Source organism: Aotus nancymaae, unplaced genomic scaffold (genome assembly GCF_030222135.1).
Source record: "Aotus nancymaae isolate 86718 unplaced genomic scaffold, 86718_ANA_hifiasm-v0.15.2.pri h1tg000076l, whole genome shotgun sequence".
Lineage (NCBI taxonomy): Eukaryota > Metazoa > Chordata > Mammalia > Primates > Aotidae > Aotus > Aotus nancymaae.
Window position 1 is genome coordinate 24,053,669 of NW_026988491.1, and position 21,323 is coordinate 24,074,991.

Here is a 21,323-nt window from a genome sequence, read left to right on the forward strand (position 1 = left end):
GGCCTGGCCTCTACATCCCCAGGGCATCCCCACTACTGCTCCTTTATGGGGACACTTGGATGGGAATGTCTGGTCACACCATGTGATGCTGACCTTAGCTGACCCCAAATCCACTCCTGGAGACCCTGCCCCTCTCCTAGCTGAGTCCCAAGGTGCTCCCTACCCCCCACATGCCCATGGGGGCAGGCACTGGGCCGGTGTTTACTGAGGGGAGGGGACTTACTGGCCCTCCAGTCCCTTCTCCAGTCTGTGGGGCATAGCAGCCTCCATTGCAGGAGGGAAAAGAAGGCCCAGTGACTGGTGGCTGGGTGGAAGAGGGCAGCCTGGACTGGACAGCAGTGGGAGTGTGTCTGTCCGGCCGGGCACATGGCCCTGCACAGCACTGACGTGAGACAATGTCCAGGCTCCAGAGGGCGGCTTAGCGGGGGAGCCCGGTGGCGACATGACCCACATGGGAGTTCTTCAAGGGCTGACCCCATGGCCCACTGCACAGACCACTGCTGGGGACCCCTGGCTGGGGCCTGGATGTGCCACTTGAAACGTCCGAGAATCGTACATCCCAGCAGAGGGCCCCCAGGCAGGCAGCCTCTGAGGCCACAGGAGGTGGCAGAATCTTGCTGCATAAGTGGGGCTGGGATCTGAGGAAGCTGAGACCTTCTGGAGGGGTCTGGGCAGGGCGGATGCTGCAGTGTTCAGCACTCAGAGGTGCACAGACAGGAGAGGTGACTCCGGCCAGTTGGGGGTGCTCTGGGCAAAAGCTGGGGTGATCCTTGACCTGTAGGGTTATTGGCCCCACAGGGTCTTGGGGTGTCCCTTATCCTGTGCTGAGGTGCAGGAGCCAAGAAAGGACAGGACACTGAAGGACTGGAAAAGAGCATCTGGACTCGGGGGCCACGCCACTTATGAGTGGAGGCAGGCGAGGCCCTGAATGTCCAGAAGCGTCTGTATGTATTAGGTACAAGCAGGGGGAAGGGTCGTGAGGTCATCTATAGGCTTAGCGATAGGGCATACATAATCACGTGACTCACAGGTAAGGGGCAGAGGTGGGCCGTGCGCAGTAGGGGTCCATGTACAGAAAAGGGGTCCACCCCCATTAGGTCAGCGAGACAAGGAGGTGGGCTGTGTGCAACAGGTGTCGTGCGCAACACTTCTTATCTGTGGGCTGGAGACTTCAAAGGATTTCTAATAGAAGGATACTGTAAGCCAATGCACTGGGAGCTGACAGACGTGTGCTCTTCTCTTAGGATATTTATGGGAGGATGATTTGGGCTAGCACAGAAGAGAGAAAAGACTGACAGGGTGTACAGCCGCCATGACTGGCCACACCAGAGGGGTTGTTCTCCCTCAGTCACTTCCAGGATCTCAGGGCTGAGGCCTACTTTCCACAGGAACTGGATGCAAGGTGCTACAACTCCTTTTTCAGGAGGAGAGGCTCCTGCTCCAAGCCTGCCATACAGCGTGTGCCCTTTCAGGCAGGGACACCACTGCCTGGGTCTTTGGCTCTCGTCCTGGTCTGGCTGTTTTCCCATGTACTGCTTCGGTTCTGTGACTGCTCTAGGCATTCCTCCTGCTATAAACTACTATATGGTTATATAGAAGGAATATATAAGTCAGCAGTAAGTGTGTCGGTACAGCTCCAACTACAATACCTATATGATTATATAGAAAGACTATATGGAACTAAGCATGCTAGATACAAGTACTAAGTATGATTGTATAAGATAGATACATGTAAGCAGTAAGTTATACTTCAGGCACTAATTCTGTAAACGAATATATGATTATATATAAAGGATTCTATAAAGGAAATAGCTGAGTAATAACACTATAAGATATTCTTGAGGCACTAATTGTGCCTGGGGTTTTCACAGCTCTCCTTCCTTGGTGCCCGTGTTGGGGGTTACCCACGCTGACCACCTTGGGCCTGGTCAGCTACAGGAAGGGTGGGTTGCATCCTGCACCCTGGAGCACTGGGGAGGCTCTGGGCAGCTGCCAGGCCTCCAGGACCTTGATTTCAGGGCTAGGGACCGTGGCCATGACCATGAGTTTTCTGAGAGGGAGCCTGGGGTCCAGCATGGCAGGGCCAGCACCTTGGCCATCTGGGGAAGGGGCAGCCCACCCAGGTCCTGCTGTTCCCATGGGACTCAGGAAAGGGCTGAAGGTCTTCTATGTGACCCGGAGCCCCTGTGAGCTGCAGCCCCAGGAAAGCCAGAAGGTGCCTGGGCCCCACGGTCAGGTGAGACCACCTGCACTCTGACGGGGCCTGGCTCAGCTGTCTGGGGCTGCGCCTTGGCCTCCTGCCTCCCAGCAGTGTGACGCTGGCACCTACTTGTTCATGAGAAGATTCCTGGCCTCAGGCTGTGGTCCCAGGGGGGCGGGTGCAGCTGGAGAGAGATGTGGGGCACCCCCCAGCCCTGCCCACACTGTGGGAGGCTGAGCCAATGTGGGGGAAGGGGAGGGGCTGTGGACATCAGCCTCCTGGCTGTAGGGACCCTCAGCAGACAAGTGAAGGAGGGACCCACCCTGACCCTGAGAGCAGCATGTGTGCCCCCAGGTCTGCCAAGATTCCCCCACTTGAGCCAGGCCCAGCCCTTCTGCTGCCTCAAGGGCTGGTCTCTGGGGCCGTGGACTTCCCAGCATAGCACGGGCACTGCACAGTGGCTGGTCCAGCCCCAGGGACACTTGACCAGCAAGGGGCCATCACCTCTTTGGTCTGTGATCTGCTGGAGGTGATCTTTGCTGGGGAGGGGGACCCAGGCTTGGCCAAAAAGTCCTGCTGGGAGAAGGGGGAGATAAAGGCGTGCGGGTCCTGCCGTGGCCCTGGGCACGTCCTGGGGGCAGCAGGCTGCAGGCTGCCCTGAAACAGCTGTGGCTTGGCTGAGCTGAGGGGACATTCCAGAGACCCCTGCCTGGCCCGCTGGTGCTCCCCGGAAAGGGTCTCCAGGGGCCCTGGGCGCCCAGCTGTCCTATCCACCCCCGCCCACCCCTCCCACCTCTGCAGCTCTTGCAGTTCACCCCACCTGAAGCTAGGGGAGCTCTTGAGCTCACAGGGAGGGAGGGCAGGTGGGAGTGCCAGCTCTGACCCTTCCTGGACTCCAAGGCAGAGCCTCGCTCCTGACCGCACCCAGGACACATGTGCTTAGTTCTGTCCAGTGGGCAGAGTCCTGTCCTGATGTGCCCTGGGTCCTGGGAGCCTGGGCCTCGGTGGCTGGTGGGCTGAGGGACATCCCAAGTCTCTCGCCATTAGAATCAGAGTTCTGATCAGGGGAGGTGGACCCCCAGGGAGGAGGAGGCCAGGCCAGTGATGGAGTGAGGCCAGGGAGGGCGTTCGGGAGGCCAGCGGTGTGTGGTAGAGGGAACTTCGAGGCTGGAGGGCAGCGGTGGGCGCAGGCCTTGGCTTGGTGCAGAAGCCTGACTCAGGGCCGCGTGGTCTCCCCATCTCCCCCACCCAGTCTCCTGTTCAGCGCACGCCATGCCCAGCCCGCCGAGGGAGGCCGGGAGTGCCTGAGTTCAGTCTTCGACCCCCTGCGGCCCCTGAAAGCTGGGCACCCCCTGGCGTGGAGGTTGCAGAGCTGCTGTGGGACGGAGAAGTGCACATCGGTCCTCCAGCCCTGCAGGCATAAGGCAGCTCTTCAACACGGCCTCCTACTTCCCCAAGGTATGGGGGATGGGAAATGGGGGTGTGTGTGAACTGAGGTCCTGCAGGCATAAGGCAGCTCAGTCAACTTGGCCTCCTGCTTCCCCGACCTATGGGGGATGGAACGTTGGCGGGCTGGGGGTGGGGGTTGGTAAACGGAGGTCCTGCAGGCATGAGGCAGCTCCCGTAAACACGACCTCCTGCTCCTGCTTCCCCGAGGTATGGGGGATGGGAAGTGGGGGGTGTGAACTGAGGTCCTGCAGTGCAGGAGATGGTTAGGGGCTGGGCACAGCAGCGACACCCACCTGGATGCAGATGCCTGGGGCACAGGCCTCCTCCCTGGGAAGGTCCAGGAAGGCAATGGCAGGGGCAGCTTCAAGGTCAGCCTGGGTGGGGAGGACAGGTCACAGGCAATGGGGGGAAGGGCAGACCAGGAGCCTGTCCTTATCCCATATCCTCTCAGCACCCACAAAGCAGTCCCCTCCACCCCTCCCTGCCAGGTAGGCTAGACCCCTAGTGGGCTCAGGGCCTAGGTAGGGCAGAGGCCCCCCAGGGAAGCAATGGGGTCCTGACACCCACCCCCACCTCCCCAGGATAGAGCCCCACCCACCCGGCTCACTGAGGCTGGAGGAAGTGGGCTGGCCTGGAGTGCGGGTCGGCAGGCTGGGAGCTGTGACCTCCTCCTGTGACACAGGTGCACCTGGAAGTAGGCGGGGCTGGACGAGAAGAAGGTGGCCCGGAGGTGGCCCTGCCTGGGTGAAGGCTGGATGGTCATCTTCCAGGCTGCGGGGGGTGAAGGGTGAGACCCCATCTGGCCCAGCACCCACCGCCTCCCTTCCTTCCCCGGTGGGCCCGGCACCCACCCACTGTACCTCCCCATCCCACTGGGCCCCACACTGGCCCTGAACCCTGTTGTCCCTCCTCCCCATCCAACACAGAGTGAAGGGTGTTCACACCACGTCCACACTGCACAGGCCCCAAGGAGAACTTACTTGGGAAGTGACGCTGTTTGAAAGGGCACCGCACCCAGGACCCCCAGCTGGTGGAGAACTGCAAAGCGGGATGAGGAGTGTGGGTGGGTGGAGAGTGTGCAGGGCAGAGACAGGCTGGGTCAACTTCAGGGTGCTCTGGGCCCAGTTCTCCTTCTTGGGCCCTTAGCTCACCCACTGTCAGACCAGGAGGGGGCTCTGAGGGACTGCCTAGAGGCTGGGCAAGGGCCCCTGCCCCACTCCCTGCCCTGATGCCCCCGGCCCATCCCCAAGCAGGGCACTGACAGGCTGAAGCAACCCCTCACCTTCAGGCAGAGCTGGGGCTGGGTGTCCACCAGCAGGTACTGCACCTGAGGAGGGCTCAGGTCAGGCTGTGGCATCCACACCCACCCCCATCCCTGCCGTGTGGGCACTCACTCTGCGATGCGCCAGCTGGCTGGAGTGCTGCAGCCTATGGCAGCTGTCCCCGGGCCCCGGGCACCAGCACAGGCTCACTTGGCCACTCACAGGGCAGGCAGGCTCCCAGCTCAGGGTCTGGCTCCCAGGGTGGTAGTGGACTGTGTCCCACAGCGTCTCCAGGGCCTGAGTGTCTGCAGGAACCCTCCCCCAAACACAGGTCAGTGGGGCCCTACTCTGGCTGCCAGTGGGCCCATGGGGTCTAGCACCCACTGCAGTGACCATGGGCCAGGGTCCAGAGCAGTCCTCCTATGGTCTGTGAGCTCTGACCCAACTCTGTGCACATGTGTGCATGGATGCGTATGCATGTGTATGTGTGTGCCTGTGCATGGATTTGCCTGCCTATGCAGTGTTTGGGTGTGCCTGTGCATGAGTGCATGTGTGTATGCATGGGTGCATGTCCATGGGAATGGGCGTGCATGTGCACATGTATGGGTGTGCATGTGTGTGTGTGTGTGTGTACAGCGTCACTGAGCAGAACCAAGAGCAGGGCAGCCCTCAGACAGCCCCTCTTGACAAACTTTGTTTTCCCAGGTGAGCTGGTCCACGTGTGCACACATGTACATTGCATGCTCGTGCACACACACACTTGTGCATATCCACATCTGTGCTCAGATTCCCTTAGTGACAGGCCCTTCCAAGCAGGCTCAGGGGTTTAGGCCGGGCCTGCCCCTTGTCTCATCCCCCCTACTTATGCCTCATGGTGGGGTCAGACTGGCCGCAGTCATTCCCACCCTTCCGCCCCTTGGTATCGCACGACACTTGCCGTTTTCAAAGGGGCAGATCTGGGTCCGCACGGCGTCAAGGGTCGCAGACCAGCCCTGCGGGAGGGACTGGGGTCAGGACAGCCCGCTCATCCCTTTGTTCCTCCACGCACCCCGAAGTCCAGGCCACACCTCCACCGACCTCCAGGCACAGGCATGGCAGCTCCTGGCTGTAGGGCAGAGAGACGGCCCGGGAGACGCTACTCGCATTCACCTGCAGCGCAGAAGGACTGCTGAGCTACTGCGCGGGCGGGCGGGGCTGTCCGGGATAGGCGGGGCCTGGGCCAAACGGGGCGGGGCATGGGAGGTGGGCGGGACCTGGGCCAAACGGGGCGGGGCGTGGGGTGGTGGGCGGGGCTCCGCGGGGAGGTGGGCGGGCGGTCCGGGGTAGGCGGGGCCTGGGCCAAACGGGACGGGACGGGACGGGAAGGGACGGGACGGGACGGGATGGGACGGGGCGGGGCGGGGTGGGGAGGTGGGCGGGGTACGACCGGGGTTCAGCGGGGCCAGGGCCTAGACATGCGTGGGGGGCGCGCACTAGCACGGGGGCGCCGGCGTCCTTGCAGGTGAACAGCTTGAGGCAGAGCCGCACGAAGTATTCGGGGCTTCCTGAGGCCCGGGGCACCTGCACCAGAATCGCCTTGCGCCTCCGGTCCACCCAGTAGCGGAGCTTCCCGGCTGCAGGAGGGCGGCAGGTCGGGGTCGTGCTCGGACCAGCGGTCACCGACGCGAGGCTCTGTCTGTCCCGAGAGCCCCGACGTGACGGCTCCTGCTTGGTTTGGGCGTTTGGGAGGCGCTCACTTGAGGACCCTTTAGGATTTCCCAAGTGGGCAGAAGACCCCACCTGAGACACACTCTGAAATGTCAGTGGTACTCCGGGGTGGGCCCAGGTCAGGGGAGCAGACTGCACGCCTGTCTGCATCAGAGCGGCGAAAGCTGCGGCCCCACCTGGCCAGCAAGGGGGCATGGGGCCTACCCCGCCTTGCTGGCAAGCTCTGCTCAGAGACGAACAGCAGAAAAGGCCAACACAGCTTTGCTGGGACACCTGGGCATGACTCCAAGGTTGCTGCAGCCCAGGCCTCCATCCCAGGGAGGTAGCTGCATCGTCACAGGCAGGACTTGCCCCCAGGGCCTTTGGCTTTGAGACCAAACACCATTGCCGGCAGTCTCACCAGACCTGGGCAAGGTGGAACTGGGGTATCATTTTGGGCACTGGGGGCTGAGCAATTTTGCTGCCTTTACTCAGCCAGGTTTGCAGGTAGGACTCAGAGCAGAACTTCACGTGAGCCACGGAGGCTGGCAACCCCGCCATTCCACAGGAGGACTGCCACCTCCTTTACAGAAGGCATGGCCACGGAGGCATGGGACCCACATGCTGTGGGTGAGACAGTGCAGCTGCTGCTCAGTGGAGTCCACACTGAACGCAGCACGCTGCTGAGGCAGGAGAGTAAGGAACGAGGGTAACCAGGGACTAAGGGAGAAGCAGAAGCGCAGCAGGTGCAGCCAGTCCCAGCCTCCCTCCTGTGATAATGAGACACTCCACTTCAGCCTCTGGTGGGTTGCAGGCCAGTTCTCCATAGGGTGTAACCCACTGGAGGGTTCTAACCACAAGCAACGGTTTCAAGACAGTGGACGTGAGGAAGTGAAACACGGTGAGTCCTGGGAGACGGGGAACATCCGGGGAGCTCTGCGAATGCCCCACTATCTCGGGGGTGTTCCCAGGCAGTGGTGGGGGTGGCGTCCCATGTGGAGCTTGGCACAGTCCCTGAGCTAAGGAGCTGGATGGAGCACCCTGGCAGCGGGGGCTTCCTGACTGAGTATGAGAGGGGAGAGGATAATGCAGAGAGAGAACTCTGGAGAATATCCACTTTGCGGATACTCGGTGTATTCATGAACACATGCGTGTGAGGGAACCACCAGAAGCAGAGAAAGAACCACCCAGAAAAATTTGAGGGAGTGGGCCAGGCGCAGTGACTCAGGCCTATAATCTCAGCACTTTCGGAGGCTGAGGCGGGAAGATCAACTGAGATCAGGAGTTCAAGACCAGCCTGGGCAACACGGTGAAATCCCGTCTCTACTAAAAATACAAAAATTAGCTGGCGTGGTGGTGGGTGCCTGTAATCCCAGCTACTCAGGAGGCTGAGGCAGGAGAATCACTTGAACCCAGGAGGCAGAGGCTGCAGTGAGCCGAGATCACACCACTGCACTCCAGCCTGGTGACAGGGTGTGACTCCATCTCAAAAAAAATTTAAAGAATTTGAAGGAGTGCATCTTGGACTCACACAGGCTTGGGACTAGCCCCTGTTCACAGCCAGACTAAGAACCTCATGACTCAAAGGGCACTGGGTACAGCACATGGAAGAGTCTGCCTCACTAGAAGGGGAGAATTAATCTTAGACTGAGCATTGCTCTGGTCCTTTCTAACAAATCGAAAAAGCAAGACCAATAAGACTAAGTTGTCTCCAAGAAACTTAACTGTATGCCAGGAAAAGGCTCAAGAATATTTGTGGGAATAAAGAAAATGTTGTTTTTTCTCCCAGCACACAACAGGGTAAAAGTCACAATGTCTGACATCCAGTAAAAAATTACAAGCCATGCAAAGAATCAGGGAAAAAACAACCCTAATTTGGAGAAAAATCAATTAAAACTAACACAAGTTTGTTTTTTTTGAGACAGGGTCTCACTTTTGTCACTCAGGCTAGAGTGTGCGATCTCAGCTCACTGCAACCTTTGCCTCCTAAGCTCAAGTCAGTCTCCCTCCACAGGTGTGCACCACCACACCCAGCTAATATTAGTATTTTTTGTAGAGACTAAGATATCACCATGTTGCCCAGGCTGCTCTGGAATGCCTGGGCTCAAGGGATCTACCACCTCGACCTCCCAAAGTGCTGGGATTGCAGGTATGAGCTATTGCATCTGGCCAAAGGCATCTACCCACCTCGACCTCCCAAAGTGCTGGGATTACAGGTGTGAGCTATTGCATCTGGCCAAAGGCATCTACCCACCTCGACCTCCCAAAGTGCTGGGATTACAGGTGTGAGCTATTGCATCTGGCCAAAGGCATCTACCCACCTCGACCTCCCAAAGTGCCGGGATTAGAGGTGTGAGCTATTGCATCTGGCCAAAACTAACACAATATTGATACACAGAATTAGTAGACAAGAGACCGGGCATGGTGGCTCATGCCTGTAATCCCAGTAGTTTAGAAGGCCAAAGCAGGCAGATCACTTGAGGTCAGGAGTTTGAGACCAGCCTGGCCAACATGGTGAAACCCCATTTTTACCGAAAATATAAAAATTAGCTGGGCATGGTAGTGCATGCCTGTAATCCCAGCTACTCAGGAGGCTGAGGCAGGAGAATTGCTTGAACCCAGGAGGCGGAGGTTGCAGTGAGCCGAAATCATGCCACTGCACTCCAGCCTGGGTGACAGAAGGAGACTCTGGCTCAAAAAAAAAAAAGTAGACAAGAACATTAATACAATTATTACTGTATTCCATACATTCAAAAGTTAATTATAGACATAGGATACATATTAAAAAAAAAACCCAAATCCAACTTCTAGAACTGAAAACCACAATGTCTGACTGAAAAATACATCAGATAGTATTAACAAGCAGATTAGACACTGCAGAAGTGGGGGTGGGGGGAGAGGGAGAGGTGCTGGGGTACACAGCAATAGAAGCTATCCAAAAAGAAGCAGGGAAATGATGGTCATGATGACAATGAGGAACAAAACATCAGTGGCCTGTGGGACAACCACAGGTGACCTCATATATGTATAATTGGAGTCCCTTAAGGAAAGGAAGAAAATTTAAAAACTCAGCTTTGCACAGTGGCAGTATTGTAGCCAGTGAGGTTTATCCAAGGCGCGATTATTGCTAATTGAAAACTTTTCCCTGCAGCAAATCACACTGCCACGTATGCACCTATGCAACAGCCTTGCATGTTTTTCACATGTACCCCAAAACCTAAAATGCAATTAAAAAAAAAAGAAAGAAAACTTTTCCCAATACCCCACCACGATGACTTGAAATATAGTTGGCATTGGCAATTTTTGACAGTCTCTATGGAGACTGAATAAAAAAAAAATTTAAACTCAAAAAAAAGATAGAAATTTTCCAAACTTGATGAAACTACGGAAGTCACAGATCCAAGAAAATCAATGAGTGCTAAATATAAGAAACACGAAGCAAATGACACCAAGGCATATTATAATCAATTTGCTTAAAAACCAGTGATAAAGAGAAAATTCTATACCATGTAAGAAACACCTTTCCAAATTAAGGGTAAAGGTTTCTTTTGCAGACGAAAACTGGAAGAATTTTCACCAGAAGACCCACATATCAAAGGATGTTAAAGAAAGTCCTTATTGCAGGAAGGAAAATAGTAACAGATGAAAAGGGCACCAAAGGAATAAAGATCTCATAAATAGTAACTGTGGTAATTATGTGAGATATTTTCGCTGGGCTCAATGGACGCCTGTAATTCCAGCACTTCAGGAGGCCGAGGTGGGCGGATCACGAGGTTGGGAGTTCGAGACCAGCCTAGCCAACAAGGTGAAACCCAGTCTCTACTAAAAATACAAAAAGTAGCTGGGCATGGTGGCAGGCACCTGTAATCCCAGCTACTGGGGAGGTGAGGCAGGAGAATCGCTTGAACCTGGAGGCGGAGGTTGCTGTGAGCCAAGATCAAGCCACTGCACTCCAGCCTGGGTGACAGAACGAGGCTGTAAATACAGTAAACAAAACAAAAACATGGAGTCGTTCCTTCAGCCACATATATGCGAATCTGTAAGAAAGGTGATACGGTAGACATGAATGGAACTGTTCGTAAAGGAAGCCCACAGGTGTTCCCATGGCAAAGCTGGAAGAGTTGACTGTGTTCCCCAGCGTGCTGCTGGCATTGTTGAAAATGGACAAGTTAAGGGCAAGATTCCTGCCAGGACAATCAATGTGCATACCGAGCATGTTAAGCACTCTAAGAGCCGAGACTGCTTCCTGAAACACATGAAGGAAAATGATGAGAAAAGGAAGCCAAAGAGAAAGGTTCCGGTTCAGCTGAAGCGCCAGCCCCAGCCTGCTCCACCCGGAGAAGCGCATTGTGTGAGAACCAGTGGGAAGGAGCCTGAGCTGCTGGAACCTGCTCCTTATGAATTCACGGCATAGTAGATGCTAAAAAAATGAGACCTCTGGACTACAAAGAAAGAAAAAGACAGCATATAAAAACCTCTTAGATGCTTCTAAAGCAGCATTTTGGGGAAAATTCGCAGCACTCGACTCCTAACCTAGAAAAGAAGAAAGATCTCAAATCAGTGACCTTAGCTTCCACCTAAGGAACTAGAGAAAGAAGAAATGACACCCAAAGTAAAAAGAAGAAAAATAAAATCAGAGTGGAAACCTAGGCAGTGGAAAGCAGAAAAGCAGTAAAGAAAATAATGAAACTAAATACTTAAGTAAGAAAGAATGCCGGTTCTACTGACGCTTCCAGAAAGCTGACGATGAAGGGATCCTTCAGAACTAACTCTCGGGCACCAAAAGCTGACACAGACATTACAAGAAGAGGAAACTGCAGGGCAATAAAGACTAAACAAAATGTTAGGAGGTGACTCCACGGGCAGAGGGAAAGATGATGGCTGCGGCAGTTTGTCCCACACCAAGGCTGGCTTAACATGAGAAAATCAACCACACTAACTCACCATGTCCACAATTTTTTTTTTTTTTTTTTTTTTTTTAAGACAGAGTTTTACTTGTCGCCCAGGCTGGAGTGCAATGGTGTGATGTTGGTGTATCGAGACCCCTCTGCCTCCCTGGTTCAAGAGATTCTCCTGCCTTAGCCTCCTGAGTAGCTGGGATTACAGGTTCGAGCCACTACACCTGGCTAGTTTTGTACTTTTAGTAGAGATGGGGTTTCACCATGTTGGCCAGGCTGGTCTGGAACTCCTAACCTCAGGTGATCTGCCCACCTTGGCCTCCCAAAGTGCTGGGATTACAGGCATGAGCCACCAGGCCCAGCTGATAAAATTTTTAAAAACCACTTATGATCATCTCAATAGTCACAGAAACATTTTTGACAAAATTCGTCATCCATTCTTGATTTAAAAAAAGAAATCTAAGCAAACAGGGAATGAAATTTCCGCCAATTGTTAACGATGATCAATGTGTGATGTAGGTGAAAAACCTATACCTAACATCACATTTCACAGTGAAAGAATAGATTATTTCCCCCACATCAAAAACAAAAGAATCCCTGCTCTTCTCAATTCCACTCAACACCGCAGTGGGGGACCCTACTCCACGCAATGAGGCAGGAAAAGAAATAGGCTTCCGCTTGGAAAGGAAGAAGTGAAGTGTGTTCCTTTGCCGATGACATGATTGTCTCTGTAGAAAACGTTAGCGTCTACAAAAAAGGCACTAAAACTAATAAGTTTAGCAAAATTGCAGGATACAAGATCAACATATAAAAAATCCGGGCCGGGCGCGGTGGCTCACGCCTGTAATCCTAGCGCTTTGGGAGGCTGAAGCAGGCAGATCACAAGGTCAAGAGATCAAGACTATCCTGGCCAACTCAGTGAAACCCCGTCTCCACTGAAAATACAAAAAAATTAGCTGGGTGTGGTGGCGCGCACCTGTAGTCCCAGCTACTCGGGAGGCTGAGGCAGGAGAATCGCTTCAACCCGGTGGGCAGAGGTTGCAGTGAGCTGAGATTGTGCCACTGCACTCCAGCCTGGCGACAGAGCAAGACTCTGCTTCCAAAAAAAAATTCGCTGTATTTCTTTTTTGTTGGTTGGTTTGTTTTGCTTTTGGTGTGTTTTTTTTTTTTTTCTTTTAGATGGAGTCTCGCTGTCGCCCAGGCTGGAGTGCAGTGGTGCGATCTCGGCTCACTGTAACCTCTACTTCCTAGGTTCAAGCGATTCTCTTGTCTCAGCCTCCAGAGTAGCTGGGATTACAGCACCTGCCACCATGCCCATCTAATTTTTTTTTATTTGTAGTGGAGATGGGGTTTCGCCATGTTGGCCAGCCTGGTCTTGAACTCCTGACCTCAAGTGATCCACCCACCTCAGCCTCCCAAACCCTATATTTCTATATACTAGCAAAGAATAACTACAGATTGAAAATTTAAAAATAAAATGAAGCCTGATGGTTTGGGGATAAGAAGCTGGGTCATGCTGGGGAGCGGGGAGCTGTGGCCCCAAGGCTGGTGTTTCCTTCCCTTGGAGAATCGTCCCCGGGGCTTGGTGTGCAGCAATCTTCAGAGAAATGACTGTGCCTTAGAATTCAGTGTCTGTGTTGTCATCCATATGTGTGAGGCCAAGAAGACGAAAACCTCTCCTTTAATCCCAGCACTTTGAGAGGCTGAGGCGGATGGATCACTAGAGGTCAAGGGTTTGAGACCAGCCTGGCCAACATGGAGAAACCCTGTCTCTACTAAAAATACAAAAATTAGCGGGGTATGGTGGCGCACACCTGTAGTCCCAGATACTCAGGAGACTGAGGTAGGAAAATCACTTGAACCCAGGAGGTGGAGGTTGCAGTGAACAGAGATCAAACCACTGCACTCCAGCCTGGGTGACAGAATAAGACTCCCTCTCAAAAAAAAAAAGACAAGCTCCTTTATGCAAGAAATGAGAAACCTGTATCTTTTGACCCTTTCTAGAGAAAAGACAAAGGTCTATTCCAGCTAACCAAGAAAGGAATCAAAACCAGAAAGTAAAAAAAAAAAAAAAAAAACTAGTGAAGCCACGGAGGAGAAGGACTCACGTTGAGCATGAAAAATGAGGACATATACAGAGTTAGTGAAAGGGGTGCAGAAGAAGCTGCTCATTGTAAAATAAAATAAGAGCGGGCTCTTGTCCCAGCTATGCTGACGAAATGAAGAGGAGGGTGTGTAGAGGGAAGGGCGGGTGAAGCAGAAACACACAAATGATGTATGACACTGAACAGAATTCATTGTTACTGCGTGGAAATAACTGTGAAACTAAAATTCATCATAAACACTTAGAAATAAATATGTTTTGCCTTACCCAAAATAAGGCACACAGATAACACCCACAGAGTCTTCCTGAAAGAGCGCCTAACAGATGTGCTCACTTCAGGAGGGAGAAGGGGGCTCAACAGGAACAAATGGATTACTAAAGCAGCCACAAGCACGGGGACTGGGAAAATGTGGTGCGGAATTGGGAATTCAAACTGGCGTTGACAGAGGAGGAGGCTGAGGACCGCTCTGTGTTTAAAAACACTTCTGGGGCTGGGCAGGGTGGCTCACACCTGTGATCCCAGCACTTTGGGAGGCCGAGGGTGGGTGGATCACCTGAGGTCAGGAGTTTGAGACCAGCCTGGCAAACATGGTAAAACCCCGTCTCTACTAAAAATACAAAGATTAACTGGGCGTGGAGGCAGGCGCCTGTAATCCCAGCTATTTGGGAGGCTGAGGCAGAAGAATCGCTTGAACCCAGGAGGCGGAGGTTGCAGTGAGCCAAAATCGTGGCACTGCACTCCAGCCTGGGCAACAAGAGTGAGACTCCATCTCAAAAAAAAAAAAGTAGAAAACTTCTAATTTTCATAGATGTAGAAATGTTTCATACAATTCAACACCTATTCATGATAAAATAATGTTTAGCAAATAGGAAAAGACACGTGTTTGTGTAGATCAGGCCATCTAGTGCAAACATCTAATAAACGAATACTAAACAGTAAACCTTCGGAACCATTACCATTAGTATCGGGGCTTGGACAGGAATTCCCTCATTCAGCACTGCCCTGGAGAGCTGAGTCAATTCCACAGAATCCACCCCTCTGCCCAGCGTACAGGTTTACAGGATGTCATTAGCTGCAGAATGCGTGATCATCTATTTAAAAAAACTTGAGACTAGATAGGAAATCTATTAGAAATACTAAAGAGGATTTTTTGTTTTGTTTTTAATTTTTTTTGAGGCAGAATCTCACTCCATCGCCCAGGCTGGAGTGCAGTGGCACAGTCTCGGCTCACTGCAACCTCTGCCTCCCAGGTTCAAGTGATTCTCTTGCCTCAGGCTCCCAAATAGCTGGGATTACAGGCACCCGCCACCACACCTGGCTAATTTTTTTCTTTTCTTTTTTTTTTTTTTTTTGTATTCTTAGTAGAGACAGGGTTTCACCATGTTGCCCAGGTTGGTCTCGAACTCCTGAGCTCAGGTGATGTGCCCACCTCAGCCTCCCAAAGTGCTGGGATTACAGGTGTGAGCCACCACACCTGGCCTTGCTTTGTATTTATTGTTGTTTGTTAATATGAACCGCTTTGTAAATTTGCGTGTCATCCTCGCACAGGGCCAGGCTGATCTAATCTCCTAAGCTTAGAGGTCTTTGAGGCGAAGAAACATTTAATTAAAGTTTACCCATCTCTTTATTTTTCTGTTAAATTCAAGTAAAAATACATAAAATACTTTAAATGACATAAGGTAATTTTATTTCTATAAAATAATTTTTATCTGTTTATTCTGCAAACATCTATATATTTGCATATACAAAAGTCTAGAACAGGCTGGGCGGGGTGGCTCATGCCCATAATCCCAGCACTTTGGGAGGCTGAGGCAGGGGGAACGCTTGAGCCTGGGAGTTTGAGAACCACCTGGGTTTGGATGACCAACCAGGCATAGGGAGACCTCGTCTCTCTTCTTATAAAAAGCAAAAATAATAAGCAAAAACTCCAAATCTCTAGAGCAATGTTTGCCAACGTGAATACTGTTTATGTCTACAGGAGGCTTTCTAGTGAGTGGTAACTTTCTTCCTTATACCGTCTGCATCACTCAGCGTCCTTTTGTAAATAATGCGCTTTTACAAAGACAACCAAGGTATTTGTGCAAAGCCCAGGAGGGATCACTTTCCAGAGGGAAAAGTTTTGCTGGACGACAGGGGGATTTCCACCTGCTGCTGGTGGGATGTCAGCTGGGCCGGGGTTTGGAACGCTTCGAGGTATTGTGAGTTAAATGGAGGCGCGGGACTCTATCTGCAGCTGACCCACTCTGGGCAGGAGCCAGGGCGACTTTGCCTGGGTGTGTCCAGGACCCCACACCCATCGGTGAGTGATGGCAGCTCGCCCTGCTCGGAAGGGGAACCCTGACTGCTGGGGACAGTGCAGGGCAGACCTGCCTCCCACGGTGGACAAAGCGGCCCTGTGGGCCTGGGTGGACCTGGGTCTACTGAGAGGGGCACGGGGTAGTTCAGGCCTTGAGCGTCCCCGGGCTGAGATGTACTCACGGTTCCTGTGGCTCCTGCAGGCGAAGCCCTGGAGACAGAACAGTGAGAGGGTGAGTGGCCGCAGGCACCCCCTCCCCAGCCCGTCCTGCTCCTGCCCTGGCCCTCACTCCCGGGGTCCTGGGCTGCCCTCAGTGTCAGGGGTCTAGCCCGGGGCTGCCACGCGGCGGTCACTCAGTAAACAATGTGGTCTGAACCCCTGTGGACCCTCAGGCCCCGGCTCCCCCACCCACTTTCGTGTTTGTTAAGTGGACACTGGCGGAGCACCCACCACGTGGCAGGCTTGCTTAGGTGCTGGGATTCGTGAACAGAGGAAAACAGTGAACCCTCCCTGCCTCTAGAGGAGCTCACATTCCAAGAAGGGGAGACAGAACGATCTGAAACCCGGGAAATCAGCAACTTACACTTTATGTAACTAACGAGAGAGGTGGGAAAACAACAGAGGGGTCTGGAGAGTCTGGGGGGTGCAGGCTAGAAATCTCAGAGGTGCTTGGGGGCTCATAGAGGTCAATTTCATGGGCCTGGAAGGAACTGAGGCTGAGCTGGTTGGGGGGGACCGTGCGGCTGGGTGAACAGGCTGTGGACAGTCCTGGTGAAAGCTGCAGTCCTGATTTATTATCACTCTCAGCCCAACGTGACCAAGGGCGCCCAAAGAGGAGCATGAGGAGGACTTGTGGCTCCCACGGGTTAGAAGGGTCTGTGGGACAGGCTGCGCCCCAGTGGCCTGTGAGGCAGGAGGCGCCCGGCACCCCTGCAACAATGGCATGGGAGCTGAGGTTGGAGAGCACAGGGTGGCACCGGCACCCTCACAGCAGGGCAGGACCCCGGAGTCCAGGCCCCCAGCACCCTCAGAGCAGGGCAGGACCCCGGAGTTCAGGCCCCCAGCACCCTCAGAGCAGGGCAGGACCCCGGAGTCCAGGCCCCCAGCACCCTCAAAGCAGGGCAGGACCCCGGAGTCCAGGCTCCCAGCACCCTCAAAGCAGGGTGGGACCCCGGAGTCCAGGCCACTGTGCTGGGGTGCTGGACTGTGCAGCCCCTGGTCAACACGGCACTCCATTCTTGAAAGGAGCTGACCCTCTATGGACTGGACGAGCCCAGACTGTTGGGGTGGGGGTGGGAGTGGGGGGAGCTCCAGATGGAGAGCTGGACTTCTGATCCTGGCCCAGGTGGGAACATGAAAAAGCAAAAGTCGGGCCCACTTCTGTTCCTTGAATTGTGAAGCCGTTATGGCCACTGGCTACATCTCCCGCCTCTAAATACTTTTTATTTTGGAATGCGTTTAGATGACCAGAGTTTACCCAGTTTCTCCAAATCTCAACAGCTTCTGGGGCATTTGCAAAACCTGGGGAGCCACACGTGGGTGGCAGTGACCCTCAGCCTTTGTGTGGAATGGTGGATCCTGGTGAAATATGTTTTCTGTTCCAGGGTGCAGCCCTGGACCCCCCCAAGATGGCCTCGGGGTCTTCATTCTCCCCACCGTCTCCACCCATTTGCAGACCACCCCGATAACTCCCCAGAGAGAGACCGCCATGTGGGACCCTCCTCCGCCTGCAATGGCCACGAAACTGGTTGCCTGAGGGTGGAGAGCAGGCTGGATGGGGCAGCCGGATGGAAGGCCAGCTTCGGCCCCTGGTGAGGAGCAGGGCCTCAAACGAGGGGCTGGAGGAGCTGAATGCAGGCAGCCAAGGGCCCTGCCAGGCAAAAGGGGCTGGGCTCGCCTGGGCAGCCTCTGGGGATTGATCCGAGCAGGCTCAGGAGCAGGGTGTGGCGGGGATGGGAGGTGGGCAGGTGGGGGCAGGGTGGGGCGGGGATGGGAGGTGGGCAGGTGGGGGCAGGGTGGGGCGGGGATGGGAGGTGGGCAGGTGGGGCAGGGTGGGGTGGGGATGGGAGGTGGGCAGGTGGGGGCAGCCTAGACCAGCTTGGGCACAGGAGGAGCCGCGGAGGCGGTGTGGGAGGCCAAGTGAGGCCCCTGTGTGGAACTATGGGGGGCAGTGGCAGGTCCCCACCCTCCCTCCCACCAGATGCCCTGAAGCCCCACTGGGCACCCGCTGTGGCATGGACTCCCTGTCTCCAAATCAGGGAGAGAAAGAACCCCTGCTGGGGGCTTGGAGGCCTGGGCGGGCTGGAGATGGGAAGGGGGTCAGCTCTTTCTCCTGACTTCCTGGACTCTGCGCCCAGTGCCGGTGCTGAAACCCACCCAGGGCTGGCCTCATGGCCCCGTGTGTCTGGGGCTGCAGGAGAGGCCGCTGTCTAGGGCGAAGGACGTCCGTGAGGTTCTGTCCGTCCCACCTGGGGCACAGGAAGCGGGACCTGGGTGCACTGTGGGGAATTGATGGGGAGCTGGGGCTGAGCCTGGGCTCTGGGCACGCTCTGGGGGATGTGGGGGGAGCTGAGGCTGAGACTGGGCTCTGGGCGCGCTGTGGGGGATGTGGGGGGAGCTAGGACTGAGCCTGGGCTCTGGGCGCGCTGTGGGCGCGCCTCCCGGCTACGGGGTTTTCCGCCGTGCTTCTCGGGGCTTCCCAGCTGCCAAGCGTCGGGGGTGTCTGTAGGGAACCCCCAGGGCGGCTTCTCGTGGTCCCCGCCCCCCCAGGTCCCCAGCATTGGGCCCAGCCTCCCGCCCCGACCCGAGCAGGTTCCCCCAGGCCGGCTTTAGCCCCGGCCGCCTCTCCCAGGCTTCCCACCGCGGACAGGGGCTCCCATGCCCCCTCGCATCCACCGCCTGGCCTAAGGCTGCCCCGGGCAACGCCCCTACACCCACCTCTGGATTCCCACTCCTCTCACCCCTCGACCCCTCCTGGTCAGCCCTCCCCACCCCATCTTCCATGAGAACCTCCCTCAGCCCCGCAAACCCCTCCTCTCCCCTCCCCTCCCCTGAAGCTCTTCCCCTCCTTCCTCACCTCTTCTGCCTGCTTCAGCCCCTGCCCCTGCCCCTGCCCCTGCCCCTTTCCTTGCAGTAGGGAGGGCTCAGTCCTGGTCCCCACCCACTCCCCAGGGTCACCCTGCCTGTAGCAGTGTGGGACAGCCCTATCACTCCCCTGGCACCGGGAGGCACACCCCGCAGCCGCCTCGGCAAGGTTCTCCAGCTCACGTTTCAAGGCTGCCTCCCCCAGGTCTCCCAACTCAGGAACCATTTCCTCCATCCACCGACAGGCAAAAGTCACCTCTGAGTCTCAACTCACTTCTCCTCCCTCCCCCCAGCCAGGACCCCCAGTCCTGTCCCTCCCTGTTTTCCATCTCCCCTTCGGGAGGGAATCCAGCTACCACCTCTCCCACCTGAATCGCCCGTCTCGCCGGCTCCCACTGGCCCCCATGCATCCCAGCCTGCCTGTGGCACCCACACCCACTGCTCCCTTCCCTCCCTGAGCCCGCTGCTGGACCCATCTCAGGCCCTGTGGAGCTGCTAGGTGTCCTGAAAGTGTCCCGTGAGGTGATCAGACCACCGCCCTAAAGGCACATCTTGCTGTCTGCTGTCCCCATGCCAGGAACAGTGCACCCAGCAGGTCCTCAGTGAGTTCCCCCTTCCCGGGACCCCCTCCGGGCTCTTTCCATGCCTGTGTCCCCACTATGCCTTGGCCAGCCATGGGCACCGGCGCCCCTTCCTGGGACAGCTGGCACACTTCTTACTGCAGGGGATGAAACGCCCTCTCTTGTAAGGCTGAGTCAGCCGGCTCTGCAGCGGGAGCACCCCCCACCCTACCCCCCAGGCACCTCCACTGCCAACATGTCACTCTTGGGACGTTCCCCGTTCCCCAAGTGTCTCCTTGGCAGGTGTCTACACAAGCCTGTGTGCCGCCACTGGCTCTGGATGGCTCAGAGCAGCCTAGGGGGGTGGGGTGAGGAGCCCGGGATGGGCTTGCGCATTGCCCTAGATTCTAATAGCCTCCTCGGAGGTCATAGATGGGTCGGAGGTGGGCTCACCCTGCCTTGAGCTTCCAGCAAACACTTCCCACAGCAGTTCAGCAGGGTCAGGCCAGGTCTCCCAGCCTCCTTTCACCAGCTCCGCCAGGGGCCCCCAGGCCCCTGCAACCCCTCACCTGTCCCTGTCCATGTGCTGAGAGCATCAGGCCACACCCACCTGAGGAGAAGCCAGGGCCTCATCTGCCACAGTGTAGGGGCCTAGGAGGAAGCAGGAGCTTACCTGAGAACAGGAGAGGCCACATTCCGCAATCCTGGGGATGGCCAGGCTCTGGAAGGTGCCCCAGGTCAGGCCAAGGAACACAAGTACTTGCCCAGCCAGCATCTGGCTGTGCAGTGACAGCTTCCACTGGAGACTGTGGACGTGAGTGGGGCAAGTTTGCAGGGTGCCCTGTGGCAGCAGCTCCTGGCCGACCCTGCAGCTCCAGCCCCAAAGACAAACAGAGGAGAGAAGGCGGCTCCTCACAGCAGGAGCAAGGGGACACGCCCCCTCCTGGCAAAACCGCTCCCTTTGCAGACAGCAGCCGGGAGACTTTCCACCGCCTGGGGCCGTGAGACTGTGGCCAGACACGTGTGGAGTTTCTAGGTTTCCAAAGGAAGCATGTGGAAACCTTGAGGTCTTTGGAGTCCCAAAACACCCTAATGAGGTTCCCCACGGGGCGGCCACTGGAGCAGAGAGAGCTCCAGGCCAGCGGGATCAAGGCATCGCCTGTGTGCACCCCCTTCAGGCGTGCATGAGGCCAGGACAGTAGACAAGGACTCTGGAAAGCCGGCTGGGCTGGCAAAGTGGGGGCAGAATCTGTCTTGGGCACTGGTACCCCAGAGCCCCTGGCTTCAGCCCTGGCCTCTAAGGGAGAGCCCTCTCCTGGGACCTGAGACTCCACCCCAAATCCTCAGTCCTCACCTCCCCGCTCGGTCCTCACTGTGAGGTCCCCTACTCCAGAGGGCAGCCCCCGAGGCTGGGAACTCTGGGGCTCGGCTTCTGCTCAGGCAGCTGTTCTGAGTCTTCTTCTTATCTGGAGCGTCCAATGCATAGGAAAGTTTTTGGGCAGAAGCTCACTGCTTGCCATTTGCCTCCAGCCAGGGCAGGGGGTTGGAGAGAAGCAGGGTGTGGTTCTGGGTGACCTGGCTCTTCTCTTCCTGGGACACAGACCCAGAGTCCCTGTGTCCAGCCCAATCTCTATGTCTCAGCAGCACAGAACCTCCTGCCTCTGTTCCTGGGAGGGCACTGCCCCACATGTGTGTGTGTGTGTTCGTGTGTGTGCGGCGGGGGATGGAGGGAGTGTAGAGCTGGGGTGTTCTGCCTGGAATACTCACAGGACCCCCAAGTGTG

At 55.6% G+C, this 21,323-nt stretch overlaps 1 protein-coding gene and 1 pseudogene across 1 annotated transcript; one reads left to right on the plus strand and one right to left on the minus strand.

Moving 5' to 3' along the window:
* Positions 1-870: 870 nt before the first annotated feature.
* Positions 871-20,398, minus strand: IL17REL (interleukin 17 receptor E like). Its single transcript, XM_064368249.1, has 11 exons — positions 20,214-20,398; positions 16,079-16,106; positions 6,385-6,524; positions 5,989-6,060; positions 5,849-5,903; positions 5,044-5,216; positions 4,932-4,976; positions 4,630-4,687; positions 4,257-4,420; positions 3,943-4,023; positions 871-3,611 (listed from the first exon to the last, which is right to left on the minus strand). Exons 1-11 carry the CDS (start codon positions 20,313-20,315, stop codon positions 3,417-3,419), a joined length of 1,113 nt encoding a protein of 370 aa, XP_064224319.1. The 5' UTR covers positions 20,316-20,398; the 3' UTR covers positions 871-3,416.
* LOC135271351 (U4 spliceosomal RNA) lies at positions 9,668-9,919 on the plus strand (annotated as a pseudogene).
* Positions 20,399-21,323: the final 925 nt, after the last annotated feature.